At 46.3% G+C, this 25,462-nt stretch overlaps 1 protein-coding gene across 3 annotated transcripts in view; it reads left to right on the top strand.

Moving 5' to 3' along the window:
• The window catches only part of PNPLA7 (patatin like phospholipase domain containing 7), a 126,204-nt gene that overhangs the window by 38,766 nt on the left and 61,976 nt on the right, over positions 1 to 25,462 (top strand). For all 3 annotated transcript variants that reach the window (XM_065036068.1, XM_065036066.1, XM_065036069.1), the window contains exons 19-20: positions 858 to 981; positions 15,514 to 15,627. In XM_065036068.1, the coding sequence (XP_064892140.1) occupies positions 858 to 981; positions 15,514 to 15,627 (238 nt within the window). The remainder of the gene's footprint in view (positions 1 to 857; positions 982 to 15,513; positions 15,628 to 25,462) is intronic.

Raw genomic sequence — 25,462 nt, 5'->3', positions numbered from 1 at the left:
TGAGTATTTAAGTTTTCAAAGTTAAGGAGCTGGCGATATATATCCCTTGGAGATATATAGAATAAGAAACTCATTGGACTAAATTTATCAACCATTCCATCAGGTTTATCCATTGGCCTATTTTGAGATTGTTTTCTTTCTGCAATACCCTTCAATGTTGCTTCAGTCTATTGCCTCCAGGTGTTATTAAAATGCTGTCATACTGTTGCTCATCGTTTATGTGATCCCGGTAAGCTTTTAAAGTGACGTAGTTGGTTAAGACACAGTTGTATGTTCTGGTGGTAGTTTCTGCATTCTTAAGGGCAGGAATGTCTGTTGCTCCAAAAGTTTTTCAGCCTTTCTAAACTAAACAACAAAACTCAAAGGAATTTCAGGTAGGCTTATTCAACATCAGCACTGCGCTTTATGTTTAAGGGGCAAAAGTTACCCTTGGGAAAACTCAGTTTTATGGATTTTTGTGCTAGGATGCACTTGAACCATTATACGGTTGCTGCAGTGGCGGGAGAATTAAGATCTTATTTAGTATGTGTAATTGTAATTTTAGTATGTGTCCTATAATTTTACGTGCTGTGTAATTTTAATTTTTGTAACTATACCCACAGCACCAATGCCAATGAAGTGTTGGATTACTTTGTGCATCAAAGCAGTCACAGCTGTCAATATCTTGTTAAAATCCTTTGGAATTCCTCATGTTAGTTGTACCTCGGCTACCAGAAGTGTGGCATTTCATCCATGCTGGAAATCTGTGTTCCAAACGGCACTCGGACCAGCAAAACCTTCCTTGGAGAATGACTGCGGATGCATTTGCTGAGCAAAGATGCTTCGCTAATCGTCGTTATTGATTATTCTTGCTGCAGGCAGGGTGACAAGTCCGACTGCACGTACATTGTGTTGAACGGTCGACTTCGTTCGGTCATCAAGATGGATAATGGAAAAAAGCACCTGACGGGGGAATACGGCCGAGGAGACTTGATTGGAGTGGTAAGAGCCGCTTTCAAAACCGAATGGATTGGCTGAGAAATTGGTATTGACTCCACGCTAAACAAACAAAATCTCGCTTTGATCAATTGTTGCTCTTGGTTAAGGGCTTTCACAAGTGGAAAAGATGGAAAATCCCTTCTGTGTGGAAACTTTATATATAATACGTGAATGGCGTTATTAGACTTGGTTTTAAGAGTTAAGAGTCACAACCAAACAAATAGCCCTGCACAATGCTCTTTGGTGATGCGCGTTGCTTTTGTTCACACTGAGAGGACAGCAGCCTGCTAGAATAGTTCAAGAGTAGTGCAGGAATGTGGACTAAAGGATGGTTTGAATAAGTTTAATATCTTAGATTCAGTTTGGCTGCAGCTCCCTGGAAGCGTCTAGTCCAAGTTACCAGAGCAGACTGCAAAGCTGCATCATGTTGTTCAGGGAATGCATAGTTATTAAAAGGTGTTAAAACAACTTTTGATTTCAAAATTGGAGCATTTATCCATGTTTAGTTTCTCTCCCGTGGTCAATTTTTGTTTTCATACCTCGCTGAACAACTGAAATAGGAGTTGTACATCGTGAATATGTATGGCGTCTTTGACTTTTGTACTTAAAATCGGAAGGTTTCTGAAGTTCTGAGATTGTTGTTCAGGCCCTTTTCTGCTTTCTGAGCTGAAACCTGATTGTTTCATATGTATGTTTATAGCCAGAATTAGCACAGCTCTGAACAAAGCAAAAAGAAATGTTAGTGCTATGGGAAGAAATTCTTGTTTATAGCGATCTGGAGGGAGAGGAAGGAGGAGGACAAGGCTGGTTTCAAGATGATGCTGACTGCAAGAAGTGATGTTTCTGAAAGTGGCAGGATGCAGCAGCTCAGTGTTACCCACTGGTAGAGGTTCTGCTCTGTTCCTGTGCCCTTCCTGGGATCCCGCTGGGTCTGTCCCAGAGGGTGACAGGACACACCATGGGCACCCAGGCCTGGTGGTGGGTGACATGACACACCATTGGCACCCAGGCCTGGTGGTGGGTGACAGGCTGGTATCCGGATTGTCACTGTTGGTGGCAGAGCTCTGTTGAGCTCCGAGAGCCTGGGAGCTGACCTGGCATCTGAGCTGAGTTTCTGGAGAGAAGTAAAAAGTGTTCTGGTAAGGAGGGTGCGGGTTCCCAATCTTTTCAATGCGTGTTCACAGCTTGCCTGGTAACTTTAAAATAAATGGTGTGTCATTCAGTGACTGCAACAAAGTACAAGAGGCAATTCTGGTGATGTGGCCAGTAGAAGACGAAGGTGATCTGGACTGATAACTGCACCGTATTCGTGGAGTTGTATGTGGACAGTATTTAAGGATATCTTCCCAAGATCAGTGCTGCTTCTGGCTGGGGAGTTCTGTTGCCTTGGGACTGTATTTGGTCCATTCTGGAGAGTGCTGCGCACACTCACAAATTTTATTTCTTTGTTCTTTTTTGGGCTACCTCATTAAAGATAAAAATGACGTGGTCTGACAGGAACAAAAGCCAAGATGTTTTATGACTAGTCATGCTGGTATGAGGCCTTTCAGTGTGTAAATAAGGGTTCGGCAGTTTTGACATGTACAAGCGTTTTCCTGGTCCTTTCCCTCCTTTCTGTCACCAGCCATGATCTGCAGCTCCACTGTCAAGCTTCTGGAGTTTTGCAAAGCTCCCAGGTGAAGACAACAGAGATGATGTACTTTCTGAAAGCAGTTTTGAGGGACAGCGGAGTGTGTGCTCTGAACTCACTAGTGCTGTTTCTTTTGGGCAGGGAAAAATTTAATTAAATATAACAAGGGCAAGTGTAGAGTCTTGTATCTGGGCAGGAACAACCCCAGGTTCCAGTATAAGTTGGGGAATGGCCTATTAGAGAGCAGTGTAGGGGAAAGGGACCTGGGGGTCCTGGGGACAGCAGGGTGACCATGAGCCAGCACTGGGCCCTTGTGGCCAGGAAGCCAATGGTACCTGGGGTGGGTTAGAAGGGGGTGGTCAGTAGGTCAGAGAGGTTCTCCTGCCCCTCTGCTCTGCCCTGGGGAGACCACACCTGGAATATTGTGTCCAGCTGTGGCCCCTCAGTTCCAGCAGGACAGGGAACTGCTGGAGAGAGTCCAGCGCAGCCACCAAGATGCTGAAGGGAGTGGAGTATCTCCCATGTGAGGAAAGGCTGAGGGAGCTGGGGCTCTGGAGCTGGACAAGAGGAGACTGAGGGGGGACTCATTTCTGGGGATCAATGTGGAAAGGGGGAGTGTCAGGAGGATGGAGCCAGGCTCTTCTGGGTGACAACCAGTGACAGGACAAGGGGCAGTGGGTGCAAACTGGAACACAAGAGGTTCCACTGAAATTTGAGAAGAAATTTGTTCCCGGTGAGGGTGGCAGAGCCTGGCCCAGGCTGCCCAGGGGGGTTGTGGAGTCTCCTTCTGTGCAGACATTCCAACCCGCCTGGACACCTTCCTGTGTAACCTCATCTGGGTGTTCCTGCTCCATGGGGGGATTGCACTGGATGAGCTTTCCAGGGCCCTTCCAACCCCTGACGTCCTGGGATTCTGTGGTTTTGGCAGAAGGTTTGGTGCTGGCTCAACTGTTAATACTGTGAAGAGGGAGATTGATGCGGTAGATGGACCAGGATGTGTTTGATGTAACCATACCATGTTTGCCATGAGTCCCTGGGCATTGATACAGAAATACCCATCTAGTTGATCTCTAAACCATAACTCACTTTTCTGGATCCGTGTTATGACATGAATCATTTTGAAGACTTTTGTGTCTCTATGGATGTCATCTTCTCCTTCTACCCACAGCTCCAGGCCCACTGACTCATGCTGCCATTTGTTGAACAAATCCCCATGCTCTGGCTGTCTTTTGAAAACACGGGGGAGGAGTGGTAAAGATTGCCAAGATTAATGTAGTCGTTCTTTGCAGAGGGCATTAGTAAAATGACATTTTCCCTTTTGTTTATCCCCTTCTGCAGGATCTGTTATAAACCTTTAAAAGCCTCCTGTAGGGCTGGGTATTTTCCCTGAAGGTAAAGTAATTAGAGGGTTCTAGGAATGAAATGAGCGGTTGGTAATTGTTATTTTGGTCCACTGGTGGGATGTTCTTCCCTGAAACCCCTCCAAGACCTCCCATGTCATTTGGAACTGTGGGCACGAACAAAAGACAAGAGTCTTGTAGTCAGTGGGGTTTTGTTTATTGCCTTTATATCAGAACTTTAAAAATGCTGCGTGGCATATGCATGAGAGACGAGTGTCTGCCATTTCTTCTTTCAGAAGAAAAGCACTAAAAAAGTGAAGGATTCCAGACGATGTTAATTTTCAAGCATGTGTGTGCGCTCCCAAGGCTAAACTTGTGGCTTGAACTGTTTTGTTCCTTCTACTGACTCAATGGCATCTGTTTCTGTGGTCTGTCGGTTCAGGGGGAGAGAACAGAGTAGAAACTCAAGTTTCCCTTCCCTGTGTAATTCTGTGAAGAGCTGATGAGGACGGTTCTGTTGGGAAAATGATCCCGACTCCCCAGGAGCTTTTTGGGGCGACGCTGCTGCCACCAGTGATGGGCAACTCCAGCTGCTCTGTCTGGTCACATCAAGTCCTGATTGATTTTTAGCCTTCCAGGTAGTGTCTAAAGGACAATGATGAGTCTGTTAGATAGTTGCCTCACATCTGAAATACAGTTAATCACTTGAAATACAGTTGACCCAAGTCTGATTGTCTACAGACTGTGATTGAACCCATTTTGGGTGGAATCTTTTAATTCATTAGGGCCGTTGCTACAGATGCACTGGTGGTAAAATGTTAATTTTATTAAACCGTTTCGCAAGCAAAACAGTAACTCTTATGGGATCATTTCAACCATGACCCCAGAGGAAATCAGGAAAGCCCACTGTGTGTTGATAGAGTGAAAGGGCTTCTCTTCACCAAATTATTTGTTTAAAATGCTTATATTAGTCTCATTTTTTTTCTTGATACAGCTGCTTTAGTTCTGATCTTGCTTAACTGCTGAAAATTGTCATTTTTACTGTTGTTGTCCTGATGTCATTAACACACAGTCTGAGAAAGAGGATTCCTTTTGCTTTGTTTATTTGTTATGCCTGTCGATATCAGGCAAACTGCTGAAGAACAGTGATTTGTATCCTGCCCACTCCCTTCAAATACACGGATGTGACAGAATCTTCTATGCCATTCGCTTTCTATGCAAGTCAACGCTGTCTCAGCTGGGTTCCTATAGAACGGATGACTAAATGCCAGGCAGTTCTTGGGGACCTCAGTGACAGCTGCTGAACTTAGAATATTTTTAAAACCTGGGCTCTTATGTAGTTTATAGCCAGACTTAGTGATAGCCACCTAAAACTGGTGTCTGCAGCGTCTGATGTGCAAACCAGTCAGCTTTCCAAAATGCCCCACTGGGTGGGAAAGCTGCAGCAATGTTTTGGTTCATTCTCACAGAATCCCAGAATGTCAGGGGTTGAAGGGCCCTGGAAAGCTCATCCAGTGCAATCCCCCCATGGAGCAGGAACACCCAGATGAGGTTACACAGGAAGGTGTCCAGGCGGGTTGGAATGTCTGCAGAGAAGGAGACTCCACAACCCCCTGGGCAGCCTGGGCCAGGCTCTGCCACCCTCACCAGGAAGAAGTTGCTTCTCATATTTAAGTGGAGCCTCTTGTGTTCCAGTTTGCACCCATTGCCCCTTGTCCTGTCACTGGTTGTCACCCAGAAGAGCTTGGCTCCATCCTCCTGACACTCCCCCTTTCCATATTGATCCCCAGGAATGAGTCCCCCCTCAGTCTCCTCTTGTCCAGCTCCAGAGCCCCAGCTCCCTCAGCCTTTCCTCACACGGGAGATGCTCCACTCCCTCCAGCATCTTGGTGGCTGCGCTGGACTCTCTCCAGCAGTTCCCTGTCCTGCTGGAACTGAGGGGCCACAGCTGGACACAATATTCCAGGTGTGGTCTCCCCAGGGCAGAGCAGAGGGGCAGGAGAACCTCTCTGACCTACTGACCACCCCCTTCTAACCCACCCCAGGTACCATTGGCTTCCTGGCCACAAGGGCCCAGTGCTGGCTCATGGTCACCCTGCTGTCCCCAGGACCCCCAGGTCCCTTTCCCCTACACTGCTCTCCAACAGGCCATTCCCCAACTTATACTGGAACCTGGGGTTCTGCTGCTTTTTAGCAGCTGGAATGCCCCATGTTATTAGCAGGATTATACCTGGGCAATTTTGGCTAGCAAAATAGCCAAGTGAGTGCAGAAAGGCATTTGTGCACTAACACTTTCTTTAATGCCTGGCAGCACGAGTGATAAATCGCAGAAAATCATGCTTTACATTCTAGAAATAGTGGCTCTTCTAAGTGTTTTTAAATGTTAAGCTGTTCATCTTGTTAATACATTTCAATGTGAATGTCTTTTTATCTCTCTTAAAAAGTTGAAAACTAAGAAGAATCTGTAAATGGCTCATGATTTCCTTCGGGGTTTGGAGCACTGTCCTTTTGAAATGTACCACTGACTGTTAGAAATCTTTAATTGCTGAGTGGTCCCCAAAGGAAACACGCCAGGATCAGGATTACACTTGTCAGGCTTTTGTTCTTTATCAGCATTAGCATTATCATACGCCACCGTCTCTTGACGCAACCCAAGCCAGCAGAATATCATTGTACGCTTGACAACAGTGCAAAATCGGGCAAGTTCTAGCTGTTTAAGCCTGGCTTACTTTGGCATTTTTAAGTGTGTGGATGGGGTTTTCTTTGCCAATTACTTACAAATAATTTTTTCAAACTGTGAATCTTCTGTTTCTAAAGCTTTAAGTAGCTAAAAAGGCAGATTTGGGGTTAATTCGGGTTAGTGGTGTCCATGCAGCCCGTGTCTGTGGATATTGGAGGCAGCGAGGTCCAGAACTGAGCTGGAACACGTGGCTCTGGAAGGTTTTCTCTTTCCACCTCTTCCACCCTCTGACTTGGTAATACATCACTAAAATCTGTTATTCCCCTAGCAGCATCTTATATGTGAAATTGTATTTACCACCCTCCGAACCAACAAACCAACCCCCAAACCAACAAACAAAACCCCCAAACAAACCAGACCATAGACCAGCAAACTCCAGTGTTTCCCAGCACTGGAGGCAGAAGCAGCTCTGAGGAATGAGTTCACATTTGCACAGTGTCACACTGGAATGAGAAGCTCGGTGTCCTGGTTTCCACACCTGCCTTGAGGGTGTTCTTGGCTGAACTGCAGCTGCTGATCTGAGCCACATGAACCCCAGGTTACTACGAGCATTTTGCTTACGGTCTGAGCTGCTGAGTACTGTTATTTTTCCACTTATTTTCTCTGCAACAACTTACCTTTATCTTGATTTGCCTCATCTTCCAACAGCTGATGAAGAAAGAGACCGTTCATAACCAAAAACTGTAGTGGAACCCTTTAGTGGTCTGTCGCTGGCTGGGAAAACCGCAGGATCTGGTGTTAAATTATCTGGCGTTCATGTTCTGTGAGTCATTTGTCTTTGTAGCTGCCACAGATAAAAGCGCAAAGAGCTTTTTCTCCTTAGCCAAATTCTTTTTAGAGAGTATTAGGATCTTTGGCAGATGGTGATAATGGTTATGACCTGCTGGTTTCAGATGGGTGATTTCATGCATCAGACGGTTGTTCCTTGAGCTGTTTTGTGTCTCACTCCTGCTCCAGCTGAATGTCCTTGTGATAATGTCATTATTAGCATCCACTGACTCTTGGTTAATGGTTGGACTTGATGATCTTGAGGGTCTTTTCCAACCAAAACGATTCTGTGATACACCTGCTCATCCCCCTTTAGGACTTGCACGTCACTTCTGCTCCTTTTTCTCCTTTCCCTTTTGAGAAATGCTGCATCGAACCGGGGTGGCTTGTGAATGTGAAAGAGTTAAACTGCATTCCCTTTCACCTTTGCAAATTGTACAAGACAGTTGTTAGCAAAAGAGGTGTTGTTTTTCTTGATTGTAACACTTATATTTTGTCAAGCGTCATTAAGAGCGAGCCATTGAGTGAGTGAGAAGGTGATGGAGGCCAGTGAGCAGTGTGGGACAGAGTCTGGCAGCAAAGGATGGGGAAGGATGTTGCTGAAGTTCCAGCCAGGTTTGTTGGTGGTGTGGTATCAGTCAAAGGCAATCAGATCTCTCCCTTATTGGAAAGTGTTTAAGCAGGTGACCTTATGCTGTTATCTTTTCTCCCGATGTTGAAATTCAGGCGTAATTTCATCATAAGAGGAGCATGATGCATGCCTGGCAGTGGCACCGCGCTTGTCAATACTCTTCAGACAACCTGGGTGAATTTGCTGGAGTGGGGTTTCTTGTGCATGTGTGCACTTCAGATAACTTTCAGTATTCTTTCTTTCTTTTGTTTTGACTGCAACATTGGATTAAGGGAGCAAAATGTACATGCGACTTCCCATCTTTTCTATAGCCGCATGTATATAAGGAGTGAAACTTAAATACAGTAGGTAGGACTGTTATTAATATAACCCCAGCTCCCTTCCCCAGCTGGAATCTTTCCCTTTGCTGTCCCTTAATGACGTTCACTGCTGCGACAGGACTGTCACTGCACTGCTGCAAAATGCAGGCTCGGTCCTTTGGGGAGAACCTGGAGTATGACTCACTGCCTTCCTTACAAAAGGTAACATCCTATTGAGTGTTTATATATATTTTATATATACACTCACACATCTAGATATACCAAGTAAGACTTACACATATGAGTGTGTGTATATGCATGTAAGCCTTTATATATATTAAAAAATGATGGAGGTTTGGATTCTTCATTCTGCGCAGAAGTGCTGGATGGCCTCAGTCACGGGGTTAACTTGGCACGCAGAATGTTGCAGAAGGTGGTTGTGAGAACAACTTTGGAGAGTACGCGGTGTTCTGCAATCATCCGCTGGCTCTGCGCCCGCAAACAGCATCGATTTGCAGCTTGTCTGGTTGCTCTTCCCACTCATTCGTTGCTTCCAGCAGCGTCTCATCCTTTGTCCTTCTCTGATACAAACAAGTTAATGTTTTGGAACCTGCTGAACTGATGGCTGGAGGAAGCACCTGTGAGATCAGCATCCTCTGCTGCTTCAGGTGCAAATGAGCTGAAGAAAGGTCTGGGAGCAGCTTGTTTAAACAAGGAAAGGATTGTTCTGTGTAGTATTTGGTTACCCTTCACATACCATTGATGATGTTACATCGCCGGCTTCAGCTGCAGCAGCATCATCTGTCCTGGTCCAGCACAGGTACCGCTGTCAAAGTCCATGTGTGGATCTGGTTTGTGCCCGCGCTGTTCCAGTGCTACTGTTGGCCTTTGAGATCCGGCTGTGCTACCCGGTACCTGTGTGTCCCTTTCCTTGAGCCTCCTGAGCCATCAGCAGATGTCAGTGTTGATATTTCTTCTTCTCATGCCTCTGTAGGTGCATCTTCGCTTCCTCGCGCGGTGTTGCATCCCTGTCCCTGCTGTTTGCCGCTGTCTTGTGGCGGTTCTCCCTGGGGGAGCTGTTGGTTTTGTTTGGCACCTGCTGTGGTTCAGGGTGGATGTTGTGTAAAACAAGCAAAGAGGTGCTTTTTGTCCTTTCGGTGGGAGCCGAGGTGTGTGTGCCGGGTGTGCCTTGGCACCGCAGGCACGTTGGGAAGTGTCTGCTGTCTGCACCCTGCTCGGGATGGGCCGTGTCCCTCCACCCGTCCTGCAGGAGCAGAAAATACCTTTTCACTGTCTTGGTCTGTTATCAGATAGTGGCGTGATGCCACTTCTGTTGAAGCACAGCTGGATGTGTCCCGAGCGATCTCCTCTGTAAGAGAGTGCGTGTCTGTGGGCTGCCGGCTCTTGCCAAAGCGTCTTGTGTGAACATGAAAACTCAAAGCCTACAAATATCAGGCTGGTTGACAGGTGGTGATCGTGAGGATTTGGAAGGTGAGGAGTTTAAACTACATCATTTAATAAACCTTGGAGTCCTAACGTGCTTCCCAGGGTCTCCATATAGGTGATGCTTTCATTTTTGTGGCTGCTGCTCCCTTGTCCTGCACCGTGTCCGGGGGTGCAGAGCAAGGGCCAAAATGTGGGGTACCCTGGATGGGGAAAGGTGACGGCTTTTTGTGAGCTGGTAGCAAGGAAAATATTGACATGAGAGAAGGGAATACGATGTATGAGATAATAAAAGATTCTCAGATCTAGTACTAGCCATAATGAAGAGAAATCCCAAGCAGTATATTGCAAAATGCGTGGGAAGGGAACGTGCAGGAAAAGCCACAAGAACCTGTGGTTGAAGGTTGGGGAGAATGGATCTCTGGATAGAAACAAGGTCGTGTTGGCTTGAGTCACTAAATCAGACCAGACCTGTGACTTGAAAACTCACTTGGGAAGAATAATCTATAGAAGTAACCGTATCTTCAAATAATATGCATTTGCAGTTTGCTGATTATTAAAGAAATCACGCAGTAACTTGTTAAAGTGCGGCTCAATTTGCAGTGGTTTATTGCCAGCCCCAGTTTTGGTCAAGTCCTCTCTGAAGTCTCCAAGATGCCAAAGGCTGCACATGAGAACAGCAGCGCTTGTTGTACTGGGGCTGTGCACACGCTTGAAGTTCAGCAGATACTCCAAGTGATGTGTTGGATGTAGCGCAAAAAGGAATTTGGAGTAATTGGACCAACTTGCGCATGATAACACTCACTAGTTTTCACTTTCCAAGTGTGTAATTTGGAAAGCCATAAGAAGAGCTGGCAGGGATGGCTGTTGAAAATGAAGTCAAAAGAGGTCATCAGAACATAAATTGCTTTTCCCTCTCCTGTTAAAAGATTTACAATAACACTTTTTCTTTGTAAAGAACTTGTAGAGTAGGGTTGTGAATCATGTGCATTGTACGCGATGGGTGCATTGGACATGGTTTTGTCGCCATTTCACGCTAAGCTAGAAGAAAAGAGAAACCTCACTGTCAGAATTAACTAAGACAGTCAAAAGAGCATAGAGCTGTTTATGGTTGTGTTTGTGGTGTGGTGGTTTGGGGTTTTTTCTGTCTTTTTGTTAACATTGTGAACAACAGAACTGCAGCAGCGCAGGAGGGGCCGCCACCTGTGGTAACGTTCACGATCAGTTCCAAGAAGCACAGGGTGGATCGCGCTCTAAATCAATGTGTGCTCCTTGATGCACATTAACGGCATTCGGGGCATTACTGCGCGTGGCTCTTGGAGGAGGTGAAGGTGATGATGGATGGACAGATTCTCGAGGGTGTGATGGAAGCAGAGAGGAAATATTAGTCCTTGCTGGAAACCAAGAGCCGAGGGTTAGACCTCGGGGACAGGCGAGTGATGAACAGAACATTTAGCGCTTTTGCGTGGCTGCTGAAATAGGGCACAGCACTTGGATTTCGAAGAGAGACGGATTACAAAGTGGAAGTAGCACCGTAATGTAGGTTTGAGTTTACAATACGAAGGAAGAGCGAACAGCACTAAATAAGATGGCAAAGAGCAGACGAGCCAGCCTGGGCAGGGCAGCAGAGGCAACGGCTCCAACCTGAGCTCCAGGAACGCTGCGAGCGGCCGAGCGAGGATGGTGTGGGGGTGAATTAAACATGGAAAGAGAAGGCCAGCAATGGGTTCAGAGCCTTGTTACTACAGACAAGGAGGGGATCTTACAGTAGGAGAAAACAGAGATGCGCTGTTGCCTCAAGCAAAATCCATCATGTTGAGTTGAATTTGATGTGGGAAAGAGTCCGCTGGTCCTTCCCTGCACCGCAGCAAACGTTGGAGCCGTGTTCACACTGGTGTGGGTGAATGATGCTAATGGTCTGCGGAGGGCTCAAAAGTGAATCTTGGCTGGTTATATATACAAATATATGCTCCCTCAGTCAGGTTGAATACGGTTAGGAAGATATAATATTATTTCTCGAAACGGTTGTTAATGTTGTTGTGGAGGTGTCTTTGTGTTGTTTGCCGCAGCTGTGCTGGGTGAGCAAAACGTTACATTTCTATTTTATAACCATGGAAATAATCTGGTGGAGTTGATGTTCTGATCGCCGGTGGATTGTATTAAAGTTCAAGCTGGGTCTTGAAGTCTTGTGCTATTTACAAAACTGGAAAAATAAGGACACTTGTTCACAAGTTTCACCGGACAGGGGAGCCCAAAGATTTGAATGTGGCTGAAGATTGAAATGATTTTACATGCTCATGTTGCGTGAAACTTGTTTTAATAAGGAAGGAGAAAAAACTCTGAATACGTAACCTCTCAAATGGTTTATTAAGAATAAATGCAAATAAGAAAAGTATGATCTACAGGGGAGGACTATGACTCAGTGTTAGAATAGGTTTTTAATCTCCAAGAAAGGTGAGAACAGCCAAATACGTATTTGATTTGGTGGATTCCATACACAGGGAATCTAAAGCTAATTCAGTGGCAGCTTTTTAAACATGGGGTGTAAAGGGGAGAGCTGGGACTGCAGTGAACACTGAGAGTAATCCCGTGCGTGGTCCAAGTGCTCAGTGTCACTGCCAGGGAAGGGCAAGGGGTTTATTAATAGCTTGGGATAATCAATAAAAACTCAGATTGGGAACCGAGATGCTAACAGCCAAGCGGTGTTTTCTACGTTAGAATACTGGGGTGTATTTGCATGAAAATACCAAAGCTGATGGCAAGGCTTGTGTAGTGTGGGGAAGAGAAGGAGAAGACGCAATTCCTGCAATTGGTTGGCAATTCCATTGAACAAATTCCCTGCAATCACGGGGTCTGTAACACGGGCGTGTTGCAAACTCCACTCGCTCCGGAGCTTTGAAACGCTCCTTGGGGGCTGAGAAACGCCCGTGTGCCCCCCTGACCGCCCGGGGGTGAGGTTCAGTTCAGTTCAGTATTTGCAAGTTAAAATTTAATTCCCGTTTTACAGATCTTATCTTTTCTGAAAGGCTGGAGAGCCCTTTGGAGCACAGTTGATTTTATGCATTCGTATATCACACAAAGAAGGGAAAAGGTTGTTCAACAGTTTGAGTGTTGTTCTTCTTTAGACAAATTAAACCAAATCGGGTGGTGACCGGCTGGGAGGAAAGGTTTTATGTGGACAATTTGAGCTCTTAACCTGTTTTTGGGATAAGGAAGCTGAATTACAGAGCCAAAAAAGCTGCTAATAGGGGAGAGAGATAAACCCGAAGATGTTATACAACCATTTGGGGACTTGATTCTCTGTAAATGTACGTACAAAGATGGCATGAACTTTCTTTCCCCTCCTATGTAACTAGTTCTAAAATGTGATTACCTAACAAAACGTCCCTGGCACATGAACAAAACCCAAAGGCCATGTCTTGCAATATGTATTTCCTTTAAATCCTCGTGTAGTTTTTCCTGCAGAGCAATTGGTGTTGATTAAAATCTGCACTCACTGGAGTTAATATTCCTGGGCTGAGCTCAGCTTTTCTGGACTAACTGCAAGTTGTTGAGATCTGGATGTTCTGGCTGGCTGAATTAGTCTGGTTTGTGCACATGGAATGTGCCAAGAACATGTTTGTGTTGGCAGTGGGGGCTCTGCCATCCTACAGGGCATCCTACACTGCATTAACTTGCGGTGTGTCTGAGCCCCTAATTCTATAATAAACAGCTTTACTTGTGTTGGAATTCGCTGTAAACATCAGCGTTGAAACTAATTCTGACCACCAACTAAACCCAACAAACACACAGAAAATCCCAGCAAACAAAACAACTTCTCAACCCCCCCAAACCAAACCATTATAAGCGAATATATTTTCTGTTTCTTTTCCTCCTGGAAAACTTCAAATGAAAAGTCATGTTCATTTTCATTCTAAGTGTCCATGTGTTGCGGTTAGAGAGAGGAATGATTTTGTTTGTGTTTTCGCCTTGGTAATTACAGCTACTACAGCAACAACTGTTTTATTTGAAACGACTGATCTATGGATTTGAAACCCAGGAAACGTCGCCGATATCGCTCCAATTTGCAAAGCCGAGCACCGCGCTGTTTCTAAGCAATTAAATATTGTAGCTCAGAGCGACGCCGTCTCCCCCAGCAGATCTCTCATTAAGAATTGCAGATATTTCACCAGGGAATTTGCTTTCTGCATTTCAGAACTAACCGGGTGCTGCTGGTGGGTCCAGTTGGTGCAGTTTTGGGTTCGGGGAACATTTTGCAGAGTTGGCTGTTAGAACCTGGGTTGGTTTGTATTGTGTCAGGTTCTCCACATAAAAGAGCATATCTCTGGATGGATTCTCACTGTGTGATCATTTTCTTTATCAGTAAAATAAGCATTTCTAGGTGAAATAATCAGGCACTGTTCAAGTAGGTGCGGACTGTCACGTTTTCACATAGCACAGACACATGCATATGTAAAGGAAAGAAAACCCCAATATCTCCAAAACCAAAGCTCGTTTCTACCCCAAATGCACTGATTTGCTCCTCATCCCTTTCTTTAATTTTTAGGAAGTCTTGATTATTTCGAGATTGTTGGCATTTGGCTTCTGAAAGTAGGATGGAAGGTTGTCGAGGGTTTTGATTGCAGGGTGACAATAAAACCCTGGCAGGTGTATTGTTAACCCCCTCCCCCCTTCCCAGTCAGCACAGGGATCGGGAAGGAAAGAAGGACAGAGAGAAGAGAGTTGGGAACATTAAAAATGTTTTACTGATGCGACTAATAAGAACAGAGAAAATAATACAAAATATACAAAACCAATCTTGAAAGTCCCAGCAACTGCAGAGCCGGCAGCCAAAGTCCTGGACTGGACTCTGCAGCCAATGGAACTGGATTCAGTCTGTCACTGGCCTCAGTTCTCAGGGATGACTCGCAAGGTCCTCTCCTAATGTCACCATAAGGAAAAGGGACGAGATCCTTGTCATCTCCCACTGTTATATGAAGTGTTCACGTGAATGAGATGTTATACTCCGTTGGTCAGTTTCTGGTCACCTGTTTCTCGTTGCCCCTCTTGCAAGATGTGAATCTGTCCTTATCAATAACCTCACATTCCATTGCTGTGCTCACCAAAAGATGCATCTGGTTCTGCAGGAAAATGCAGCTCATATGAAGCTTTAGCTGACAGGCACATTCACTAACAGAGAAACTTGGTTTTTAACAAAACCAGGACAAAAGTGTTTCAGGGCGGTGTTGAGGAAAGAAGAGTAGCAGAGAATTGGGGTTTTCCTTTCTCTTGGATAGATTTATCACAATTTAAAACAATGGATGAAAAGATCCAAGTGTTGTGATAAGCCAGTTCATGGTGTGCCTCTGGTTGCTGTTTTGAGAAGCCTTAAGCTCAGTTTTTGCTCTGGAGGTGCCGGCTGTGGGATCTTCCCAAATCTCACCCAAAACTTCTCTCATCCCACTGCGGGTTCTGTGAAAACCTGACACTGCCCGATACCCCAACACATGTCCAAGAGATTTGGATTAAATCGATGCCGATCCTTGTTGCGGATGGATCTCTGGGGGATTGGTTTTGGTCTGGGTGTGTGTGGGCACAAGTCTGCCCGTCTGCTCCTTGGGAATCCTTGCGTTTCTTCACCCTGACCTTTGGTTTTTGCAGCACGGTGTGAATGACCTTTACCGTTTGTCTGTGTGCTCTTGCAGGTAGAGGCGCTAACCCACCAGCCCAGAGCCACCACTGTACACGCCGTCAGGGACTCGGAGCTCGCCAAACTCCCCGAGGGAGCACTGACCTGTATCAAGCGCAAATTCCCCCAGGTAAGACAATTAAAAGCGTTTTCTATCTCTATGTCTGAGGAGCTAAAACCCTCTGTTAGCACCAAGTCCTCTGGGTTTTCTCTATGATTGACACATACTGAGAAAACATTTTGTTCTCTTTGTCTGCCTGATCTGATCTATAGCAGACACTCACCAACTTCTAATCGATTTTTGCGTGTTGTATCGCAGGGCTGGTTTGTGTTATCTGGAAGAAGTTCATGCCAAATGCAGGACATGCATATTTAGCAAAGTGGAAATCACTTAGTGCTATTGAAAGTTTGACTTCTCAAATCACTTTAAATGTTGTTATGCATTTGTCTCGCTCGCTGGGACTCAAAGGCAGCACTTGGCTCTATTGTATGTACCGTTATTTCCAGAGCATTGATATTTGGGGTTGGTTTTCCTTTTCCTCGCATTTTTAGGCTGTCAGTCCTCATTGTGCAACTGCCAGATCTGTCTGTGTCCTGCAGACTCTGATTGCTCCTCGGATCCATCAACTCATCCATCTTCTTTAATTCACTTGACATTATACCTCTCCCTGCAAATCTGGAGACTGACGGACTTGAAATGTAATTCTTTTGTCCCTAAGTGCATCAGGACCGTTACACTAAGCACTAAATCATTGCACTAGCCTTAAAGGCAATTCTTTAATGCTGTTACTTCAAATTATTCCTGATTTTTCTCTTACGTCAACGAAAAATCATCCTCTTGGTTCCCCTGTAAGCATCGGTTTTGCTGAAGCGTTTGGGACCTGCTGCTGTGGGTTGTCACACAGGGCACTCCCGCTCTCTGGATTTCTCTTGAATATTCCTCGGATTCTCTTCTCTAGCTAACGGAGCAGATTTCCTGCCCGGATTTATGAACCGGTAGCAACACGCGGCTTCTGCACGGAACGAGCCGCAAACCCGGTGCCGCCGGCACCACCTCCTGCCTCCAGCTGCCCTTCTACATCTCCTTGTGACCGACCAGGAAACGAGCGGGTGGAATTTAAAACCACCTTTCTCCTTGGTGGATGATTTGAAATGATCCTAGTAAGCATTTAAACTGTAAATTGGTAGTAATCACAAAATATTTCGCATTTACACAGCACGCAGGCTGCGTTCTAATCCGCCTTTTGTCTGGAGGAAGAATCGCAGCCTCTCTTTTCTTCTCATCCCTTTCCCGATTCCATTAGTTGGCAGAGTTGTTTTCCCCTAAAAAGTGCTCTCTGTGGAGATATGAATCTTTTCACTTGGCAGTTAAAGTTGAGCTGGAGCGTTACATTTATAGTACAATTCAAAACATTTACTCGTAATAGAATTCAAATGTCTTCCCATATCTATAGAGTGTCAGCCTCAAATTCCTGACTTTTTCAAATACGGAATTCATTTTCTCTAGACTTGCATATGGTTCGGCTAATTAGTTGAAGTGAAACGAAATGCTAAAATAGATCTTTTAAGGAGCTGTGTTGTGTCTTTTTGTCTGTTAGGTCCATCAGATAAGAGAGGAAGGGCAGAAGTGAGAGGGAACTGAAGCGATGAAGGAAAACAATAGGGTAGAGAGTTTGAAGTCAAGTACAAAGTCAACAGAAAAGTAAAGGAGTTTACTGGAGTTTTTGAGCTAGAAACTAGTGAACGGCACACAGAGAAAAGGGCCTGGGTAGGTGTTTCTTAGAAAAAGAATCCAGGATCTAATGCTGACGGTGCCTGAGCAACGTCCTGCAGCTGCGAACAAAATAACTGTGTCAACAGAAAGTGTTTTGGAGTGAAGAAATGCTGGTGTTCTGGTGTTGGAAGAGCTTCAGTACCGGGCTGCAGCACGTGTGAAGGGACAGGCGGAGTCTGGAGGGCAAAAAGGAGGCGAATTGGTGGTTAGAAATGTTTACCTAGAAAGGCAAAAGGATTGAGAGCTGAAGGGAAGACCCGGTAGGTGTCTGCAAATGTGACAAGTTGTCTGCTGGCAGAGATGGCCTAAGCTACTCGCCATATCGGAATACGGCAAATGGCAGTGTAATGAAATGGCAGGAGTTGGATGTTAAGAAAAAGCTGATTCTACTCCCTAGAAAGGCTAAAAGATTGTTACTTGCTTTTATAACCTCTTAAAAAATTACTTTTGAGGTGATGCTTAGTGCTGGGCAGAGGGATGAGCCAAATGAATTCTCTCCGTCCCATTTTCTCTCCTGTTTTTCTAGTAGAATGATTTATAGGCAGGATTTATGACATTGTTTTCCCCATTCAATCAGAAGTAATAAAGTAATGAGGGGATAGCAGGTGCAAGAGTTTAGAAATAATGCGCTGGGTAGCAAGAGCTACATGTGCCTCAGCAGCGTGGAGGAGGATTGTCCTCCGAGTCCTCTGCAAGTCAGAAAACCGTCTTCTAGAACAAGAAGCTACTCGTCACACACAATTCCCTACTGAGCGGAAGGTGAAGTCAACCAGAGTCTTGCTCAGTGGAACAGTGACCGAAGATGGGTGTTTGTCCCCTGAGGCAGGTGAAATTCTCTCTTAGATCGGAGGAATCCCACATCAAAGTGAATTGCTTTTGTTTTGGGGTTCCTCTTGGCAGCTGCTATAGAGCCCGAGCAGTGTGTGTCTCCACAGCCAAGAACTGGGCGGTTTCTGAGGTAGAATTACCCTTTCAATAAGTTACCCTTGAGCTATAATATTTCCCATTGAGGGTGAAGAACCCTTTAATTCCAGGAGTTAGTGGAGAGACTTCATCCTGCATGCTTTCACCAGGCATTAAGTGGTTGTAGGGGATCCAACTCTGGAATGCATTGTCAGAAAATATCGCCTAATGGGTAAGAAAATTGTAAATGTGGGTGATGCTTGCCAACGAGAACAATGTCAAATGTCATGTTCTATTAGACCGTACAGTAATTCAGGTTCCTTGAGCTGTGATGTGCAATCTGGAAAAATTGCACAGCTGATGCTTGGGGAAGCACCGTATGCTCGGCCTCTTTGGTCTTGTCCCCTGGCATCTGCTTTGGTCCTGTCAGGGATAGGACACGGGTCTGCTGGGATCTGTGGGGTGACCCGCTAGAGCTGCTGCTCTCCTGAGGGATCAAACAGATGGGTGAGCATGGGGAGTCTCATCTCAGTGATAAGCAACAGCCAAATTCTCAGAGTGTGTGCCCAGAAAGGAAAGATGTTGACTTCTGGATCCTGCTTAATCTGCAGCTACGTCATCTTGCTTCTCAGGAAAGTGTCCTGACCTTGAGTCCCTCTGGATGTGACATCCCAGACATTCCCAAGTGAAGGTGGTCCCAGTGCAAATCTGCCCCTTTGTGTTTGCTCAGGACTCAGTTTTGGGCCCCTCATCATAAGAAGGACATTGAGGCACTAGAGAGAGTGGAGAGAAGGGAACGGAGCTGGTGAGGGGCTGGAGCACAAGTGTGATGGAGCGGCTGAGGGACCTGGGGGGTTCAGCTGGAGAACAGGAGCTGAGGGGAGACCTTCTGATCTCTGAACTGCCTGAAAGGAGCTTGGAGCCAGGGGGGTCGGGCTCTGCTCCCCAGGAACAAGCGCCAGGAGCAGAGGAAACGGCCTCAAGTTGCGCCAGGGGAGGTTGAGGTTGGATCTGGGAACAATTTCTTCCCCAAAGGGCTGTGGGGCATTGGAACAGGCTGCCCAGGGCAGTGCTGGAGTCACCAGCCCTGGAGGGGTTTAAAAGGCGTTTAGTTTAGGTTCTCAGGGACACGGGTTAGCAGTAGGGTTAGGTTATGGTTGGACTGGATAATCCTGGGGGTCTCTTCCAACTGAAATGATTCTGTGACTCCTGCCCAGCTCAGCCCTGGGCACTGACTCAGCGAGAGCGTTTGCTCCTCCGCCGTGGCGCTTGTTTCTGGTGCTGCTTGAAGCTTTTCAGAGTTTCAGGAGTGAAAGGGAATTGATTCTTTCTATTTTCATCGCTGCCTTCAGTTCTGAAAAGTAGGACAGAGAACCAGCTCACGATTTTTGGCACCGCAAAGCGGTTTCGAAGCAGCAGCAGGAGCGCAGAATTTGTGAACAGATTACAGAGATGTTCTAACATCAGTGGATAACTTGGATCGCGTTTCATAGACGATCTTTGTCTCTGCCGAGCTGAGATTGTTTTTATAATTCTCACTTGAAATTTAGACCTGCTGTAGCTGATGGAAATTGTGCTGAGAAATTGCTCGGGAGCCGTGGGGGTGTTAACTGCAAGACAACCTTGTGCATGTGAGAAAGGCGTGCTAGGAAACACAGCGTTTTCCTGCATTTCTTCTTATTCTTTAAGTCTGCCCTTGGGGTTGAAATATATTCGGAGCCCATCATCCATCTTGAGCAGCAAGTCCTGCTATCTTTGGATGTGTATTTGAACCAGAGGTTTGTTGGAGTGGATCGAGCCTTCCCTGGGGTTCTCTGCCGTGCAAAGTGAGTTCTGTAATGTGGCCTCTTTTCAAAATGCTTCCCTCGGGCATCGTGTAGCTTGTGCATCACATTATTTAAGCTCGACGTGGCACTGTGGAATAGGTCAGGAGAGGCCACACTTCTAGATTTTTCTGTATTCGTTCTCGCGAACCATTAAAACAAGTTTTCCTTGACTGGAGAAGTGGATGTGAAAAGGAAAGAAGAAAAAGGTTCAGCAGAACCGCGGTCACCGGCTGTAGCCGCTGATGTGAGGGTGCCCAGGCATAGCAGTGATCCCAAACTGGTGATTTTCTTCAAGACACAATTGATCACAAAAGTTAGAAGCTCCAACAGCCCCGGGATGAGGCTTCAGTTTTTCTTTATGCTTTAGTGGCATTTTTAAAGGTGCCAGAAATTGGAGTGAGCATCTAAGGTTTGCTTTGTCACCGCGGTTCTCAAACCACTGGAAGTTTGAATCAGGGAGCCCTTGCTAAGCTCCCTGATTCCGTGACAAGCGGAGCATTTGATCTGATCTGGGGGGTGTAAAGCTTCAATAACGCCCTGGTTTTATTGAAGTTGAGGGTCTAATTTACCTCTCCTCCTCCCCTGTCCCTAAAAAAGAAAAGGTGGTACACAATAATCTCAGCTCCTGGAAAGAGCTCCACAGAAATGAACTTGCCATTGTGTGAACTTATATAAATTAAATGGCTGTTATTACTATTTTACCCCGTTTGCATTTACTGTGTAGAACAGACACCCCTTGCAGCCCTGCTTTCCTTGCTAGCTTTGGGCCTCTGTGTGGCAGAAAGCCCTTTTATGTGCCTTTTAACTAAATCACAGATGTATGTGAAGGTCTATAATGATCTGCTGTGAAGGTACCGATAAATTGTCGTTTAACATATTTAATTTAACGGTGGCCTGTTGGATGACTGACTTGAAGTTTTAAAGGCTTAACTATTAAATATCTTATTTTTACACTTCAAAGTCACCACACGAGGTCCTTGGCTCCCCTGCAAGCCTTGTTGACTGCAAGAACGGGGTTCCTTTGGGTAAGGGCGATGTTAGAGGATCTTCTGGAGAAGGTTGGAACAGACTTGGAAGGAAAACCACATTTGGGTTTCACAGAATCACAGAATGGACTGGGTTGGAAAAGACCTCAGAGATCATCCAGTCCAACCCTTGGTCCAACTCCAGTCCATTCACTAGATCATGGCACTAAGTGCCATGGCCAATCTCAGTTTCAAAACCTCCAGGGCCGGCGAGTCCAGCACCTCCCTGGGCAGCCATTCCAATGCCTGACCACTCTCTCTGCAAAGAATTGCTTTCTCATCTCCAGCCTCAATTTCCCCTGGCAGAGTTGAAGCCCATGGCCCCTTGTCCTATTGCTGATGCCTGGGAGAAGAGACCAATCCCCACCTGGCTAGAACTGCCCTTCAGGTAGTTCTGGAGAGTGCTGAGCTCAGCTCTAAGCCTCCTCTTCTCCAGACTAAACAAGCCCAGCACCCTCAGCCTCTCCCCATAGGGCTTGTGCTCAAGTCCCTTCCCCAGTCTTGTTGCTCTTCTCTGTTGTTCTTCTCTTGTAGGGCTGTCACTCTGTTGGTTGTACAGGATCCAAACCAGCTTTAGCCACGACTGCTTTCTTAAAGCAGCAAACAACCGCTGACCCTTTGCTTCCTTGCACAGGAGCTTTGCTGCTTAGGTTTAAAATAGCGTAAAATTAAACCTGAGCCTTAGGGCAGCGTGGAGCCGAGTTGACTAATGTATTGCTTTGGTTTTGTTCTTACACGTATTTCTTTTGATACAGACAGATTTGTACTAGACAGTAGCTTTTATATCAATTACATGTTACCGGGAATTTGGATGTTGGTGTAGATTTTGTGGAGTTTTCCTGTGATTTCTTCAAATCAGCTTTGTTGGAAATCAGCTAAGATGAGAAAAAGCTTCATTTGGTACCACTGTTAACTATTAGCAGATAGTCAATTCACCAGGCAATCTGTACTATGCACAGAATGAAATAAATATCCACAGGAAAACATTTTACAGCTGAACTCTCGGGAGAATCATTTTCAAAAGAGCTTATTGTAAAGCAACCCTTAAGTTTCACAGTTGAACAGGAGGAAAAGCTTTAACTAGAACCCAGCCTGGGAAGAACAGTTGAAACATTTAAAGGGATTGTGGTGTTTGGTTAATGGTTGGACTCGATGATCTTGGGGGTCTCTTCCAAGCAAAATAATTGTGTGATTCTGAGGTACAGTGCTGGGGACCATAACCACTTGGGGTGGGAATTCTGGTCGCTGTGATGCTCAGAACACCTGAGATGGATGGAGACGTCACCCGCACGTCTGCACCGTCGCTGGCAGGAGCTGCGGAGCGGTGACACCTCCCGCTCCCCTCGCTGAAGGACGTTGGTTTTGCAGCTGGAATCCGTCATCCTAAGGCAGGCAAACACAGTCCCCTTGGGAAGGTGAAGTTTAGTCCTTGCCCTGCAATGCAGAGGCTGCTGGTCTGTTTGGTAGTTGAAATTTAGTTAGGCAGAGAGGAAATGGATGTTTTCCCAGAGCCTTCTCTGGAGCAGGTGCAGGTTTTCACGGTCAATAGGAGGGAGCTGTGGGGTTGGAGGGTGCTGAGAGCTCGAGTGGGTCTCACTGGGGATGGAGCTGATTCAGAAACAGGCAGGAGAAAAACGAGTCTCTAGGGAGGTGGGAAGTGGTGAGCGGGGTCAGAGGGGTGCGATTGTGCTGAGCAAAGTGCTCTCTAACGCCCTTTGAGAAAGAGAAACACTCGTCGCCCTGTTTTGCCCTGTGCTCCCGTGTTCTGGTGAGTTAACCTGCAAAGGTGAGTAGGTGGGAGGAGGAGGAGAAGGAACATTTTATTTCCCTTGCAAAGTGTGTGTCTCAGCTGAATGTCCTGCTGTGGGAGAGGTCTGATGAATTTGTGGTTTGCAGCATTGTCTGTGAGAGCGGGAGAGGTTTTGGGGCTTTTGGCGAGTGCTACAGACACACCTCCAGCTTTTGAGCTGGAGAAATACTCAGGTTTTCAGACCTGTAAGGTCAGTTTTCTTCTTTCTGACCTGAAAAGTCTTCTGTATAAACTCAGGAGAGTTAATTCTGCTTTGCTTGTTTTTCTTGTTTGAAGGTTGACCTACTTGTCCGTGTGACCCAGGCGGGCTCCACGGCTCCCGAGTCCAGACTCAGCCCCTCCAGGTGTCTATTTAGGTTGCTGGCAAAGCTTTGGGACCTTTCTGAGTCATTTCACAGCTGGAGGTGGCAGCAGTGGACAGGAAAATGTGTCCCTTGTCACAAGGACAAGTTCAGCTGCAGCGTGGCCATTTCAGCGGCACCGCTTGTTTCACGCCTGGCCTGAAGTGCCTCATCACTGTCCCTGCTGCTCGTTATTGGGGGGAGTGATTAACTGTGATTAACCCAGCAGCATCCAGTTGCTGCTAGTGCAGTTTCTTATCCTGAGGCATGATAAATTCAACTTCCTCACAACCTAAACCAAGTTTGGCTCTATCCCTAGTCCAAGGAGACAAACAGTTGCATTTACTGTGCAGGCAATTAATGATTCTGGCCTAATTTAGAAACCTCCTGGTGTTCTTGGAGAAGTCTGGACTCCAACTCGCTGTCTTTTTCAATCGGAGCCGGCTGGTTCCGTGCCGGTGGCCGGGGCTGCGCTGCGCTGTCTGGAGAGCGGGGCGCGCGTTTGCGGGGCGGATGGTGCTAAGAAGGCTGGAAAATCCCGGCTGCACCGCAGGGGTGAACGCACCAGACGCTTCCGACCGTGCCGTCTGGCCCTGGGCGGTGGTGACACCATGGAGATGTGACGGTTTCGCACGTCTGGGAAGTTCTTGGCGCTCTTCTGGCACCGTGCTTGGGAAAGGCTGGTGTTTGCACCGCAGAGGGGTAGAAGTCTCGCCTGCGTTTTGAAAAGCAGTGCCTGAGTCTGTCATCGGCTCCTTCTCCTCCAGGCGTGCTCGGAATATCTGTTTCTCTTCACTCCCTGTCCAAGACCTCCTAAACAAGGGCTAATTTCTGCTTCTTCCTCCCCTCCCCAAGCTAATCCAGCCCCTCAGTGCCACCCCGGGTCGCCTGCCTTCCTTGTCATAGTCTCTTGGGCTCTACCTAATTGTGCTGCTCCTTCTTCTTGTGCCATATTAGAATAAAGGGGTTTGGAGACCTGAAAGGTTTTGTGTTCTCCCCAGTTGCACTGAATTTGGTGGGGGCTGCTTTGGCCGCCCTGCCCAGCGATGTGGGGGGCAGCTTGGGTGTGTTGTTGAGGAAGAGAGATGGTTTATATTGACTTCTCCCTCAGACAGATGGACGAGTCTCTCCTAGAGGAAAACATTGCCTTTTTGTGAAGGGAAATGTAGGGTATGTAATAGAGAGCTCCATGGAAATTTCAGGCCGGTTCTTAGCTCTGATCTCAAATTGATGTTCCTTCGACGTTGCCATGACTGCGCCGGCGTGACTCATCCCGGTATGGTTAGCAATTCGCTTGTCTTACAAAGTCACCGGGGAAATAATTTTTCCATATCTATACATACCAAGGCCGTAAGGTTTGCTCTAGCAAACAAGACAAATAATGCTTCCTGGTAATAGGAGCAGCTAAGTGGAAAATGAGACCAGTAGGTTCTATTCTTAGTTCTGTCGTTAACCTTGGACATTTTGTTTGACTTAGCTGGAGCTCTCCTTAGCTGTCTTTAGAGCAGAAAAGTTATAAATACAGGAGTTGGTTTTAGTAAGTAATTAAAATTCTGACGTTTAAAGTGGTTCAGGAGTGTAAAATGTTCATAACGCCTTCCAAAACTGCTGAAGGCAAGTCCTGGTGTGCGGATATGGGTCACTGGGTGAAGGCACATGAACACTCTGGAGGGGCAGGTGATCTCCCTTAGCAAGGACAACCAGTCTCTTCATTTTTATGAAGAATTGCCTCTTTCCCTCCCTGCTCCTGTAGCTGGGGCACTTTTCCAGAGCTACACCCAGCACCGCTCATTGAACAATCCAGAACCGCAGGTCTTCGCGTTGAAGTGGTGGTGGGTTGGCTGGGTCTGGTTTTGGTGCAAAGAAGAGGAGAAACATTAGAGCAGTTGAGGAGATGATCGATGTGCTGTCTGTCTGAACTTGCAGTTGTGACTATGGGACAGAAATTGCTCAGATAACTTGGTTTAGCTCTTGCTCTGCTGTAAGCTGCATTGTTTGCTCTTCTCCCTCCCTCCTCCAGATGCTTAAAGGATATTGTCACATGCAGGGACAGGAGCTGAACAGGACGATCCTGGTGGGTCCCTTTCAACTCAGGACATTCTATGATCCTATAATATTGGTGCTTATTAAAATTGTGGAGTTTCACAATCTAGGGGAATTTATTTTAATTTCTTTTTAAAGCAGGATGTCTATAAATGATCCTGATGGTCATGCTGAGCTGTCTTGATGCTTTGTGGTTTTTACTTGAAAGATGCATCGTGAAGTGCTTGTTCTTAGGGGAACAGA

This window comes from Columba livia, chromosome 19, assembly GCF_036013475.1.
Source record: "Columba livia isolate bColLiv1 breed racing homer chromosome 19, bColLiv1.pat.W.v2, whole genome shotgun sequence".
NCBI classification, from domain to species: domain Eukaryota; kingdom Metazoa; phylum Chordata; class Aves; order Columbiformes; family Columbidae; genus Columba; species Columba livia.
Note: the sequence above shows the minus strand (reverse complement) of the source record. Positions and strands in the feature narration are given on the sequence as shown.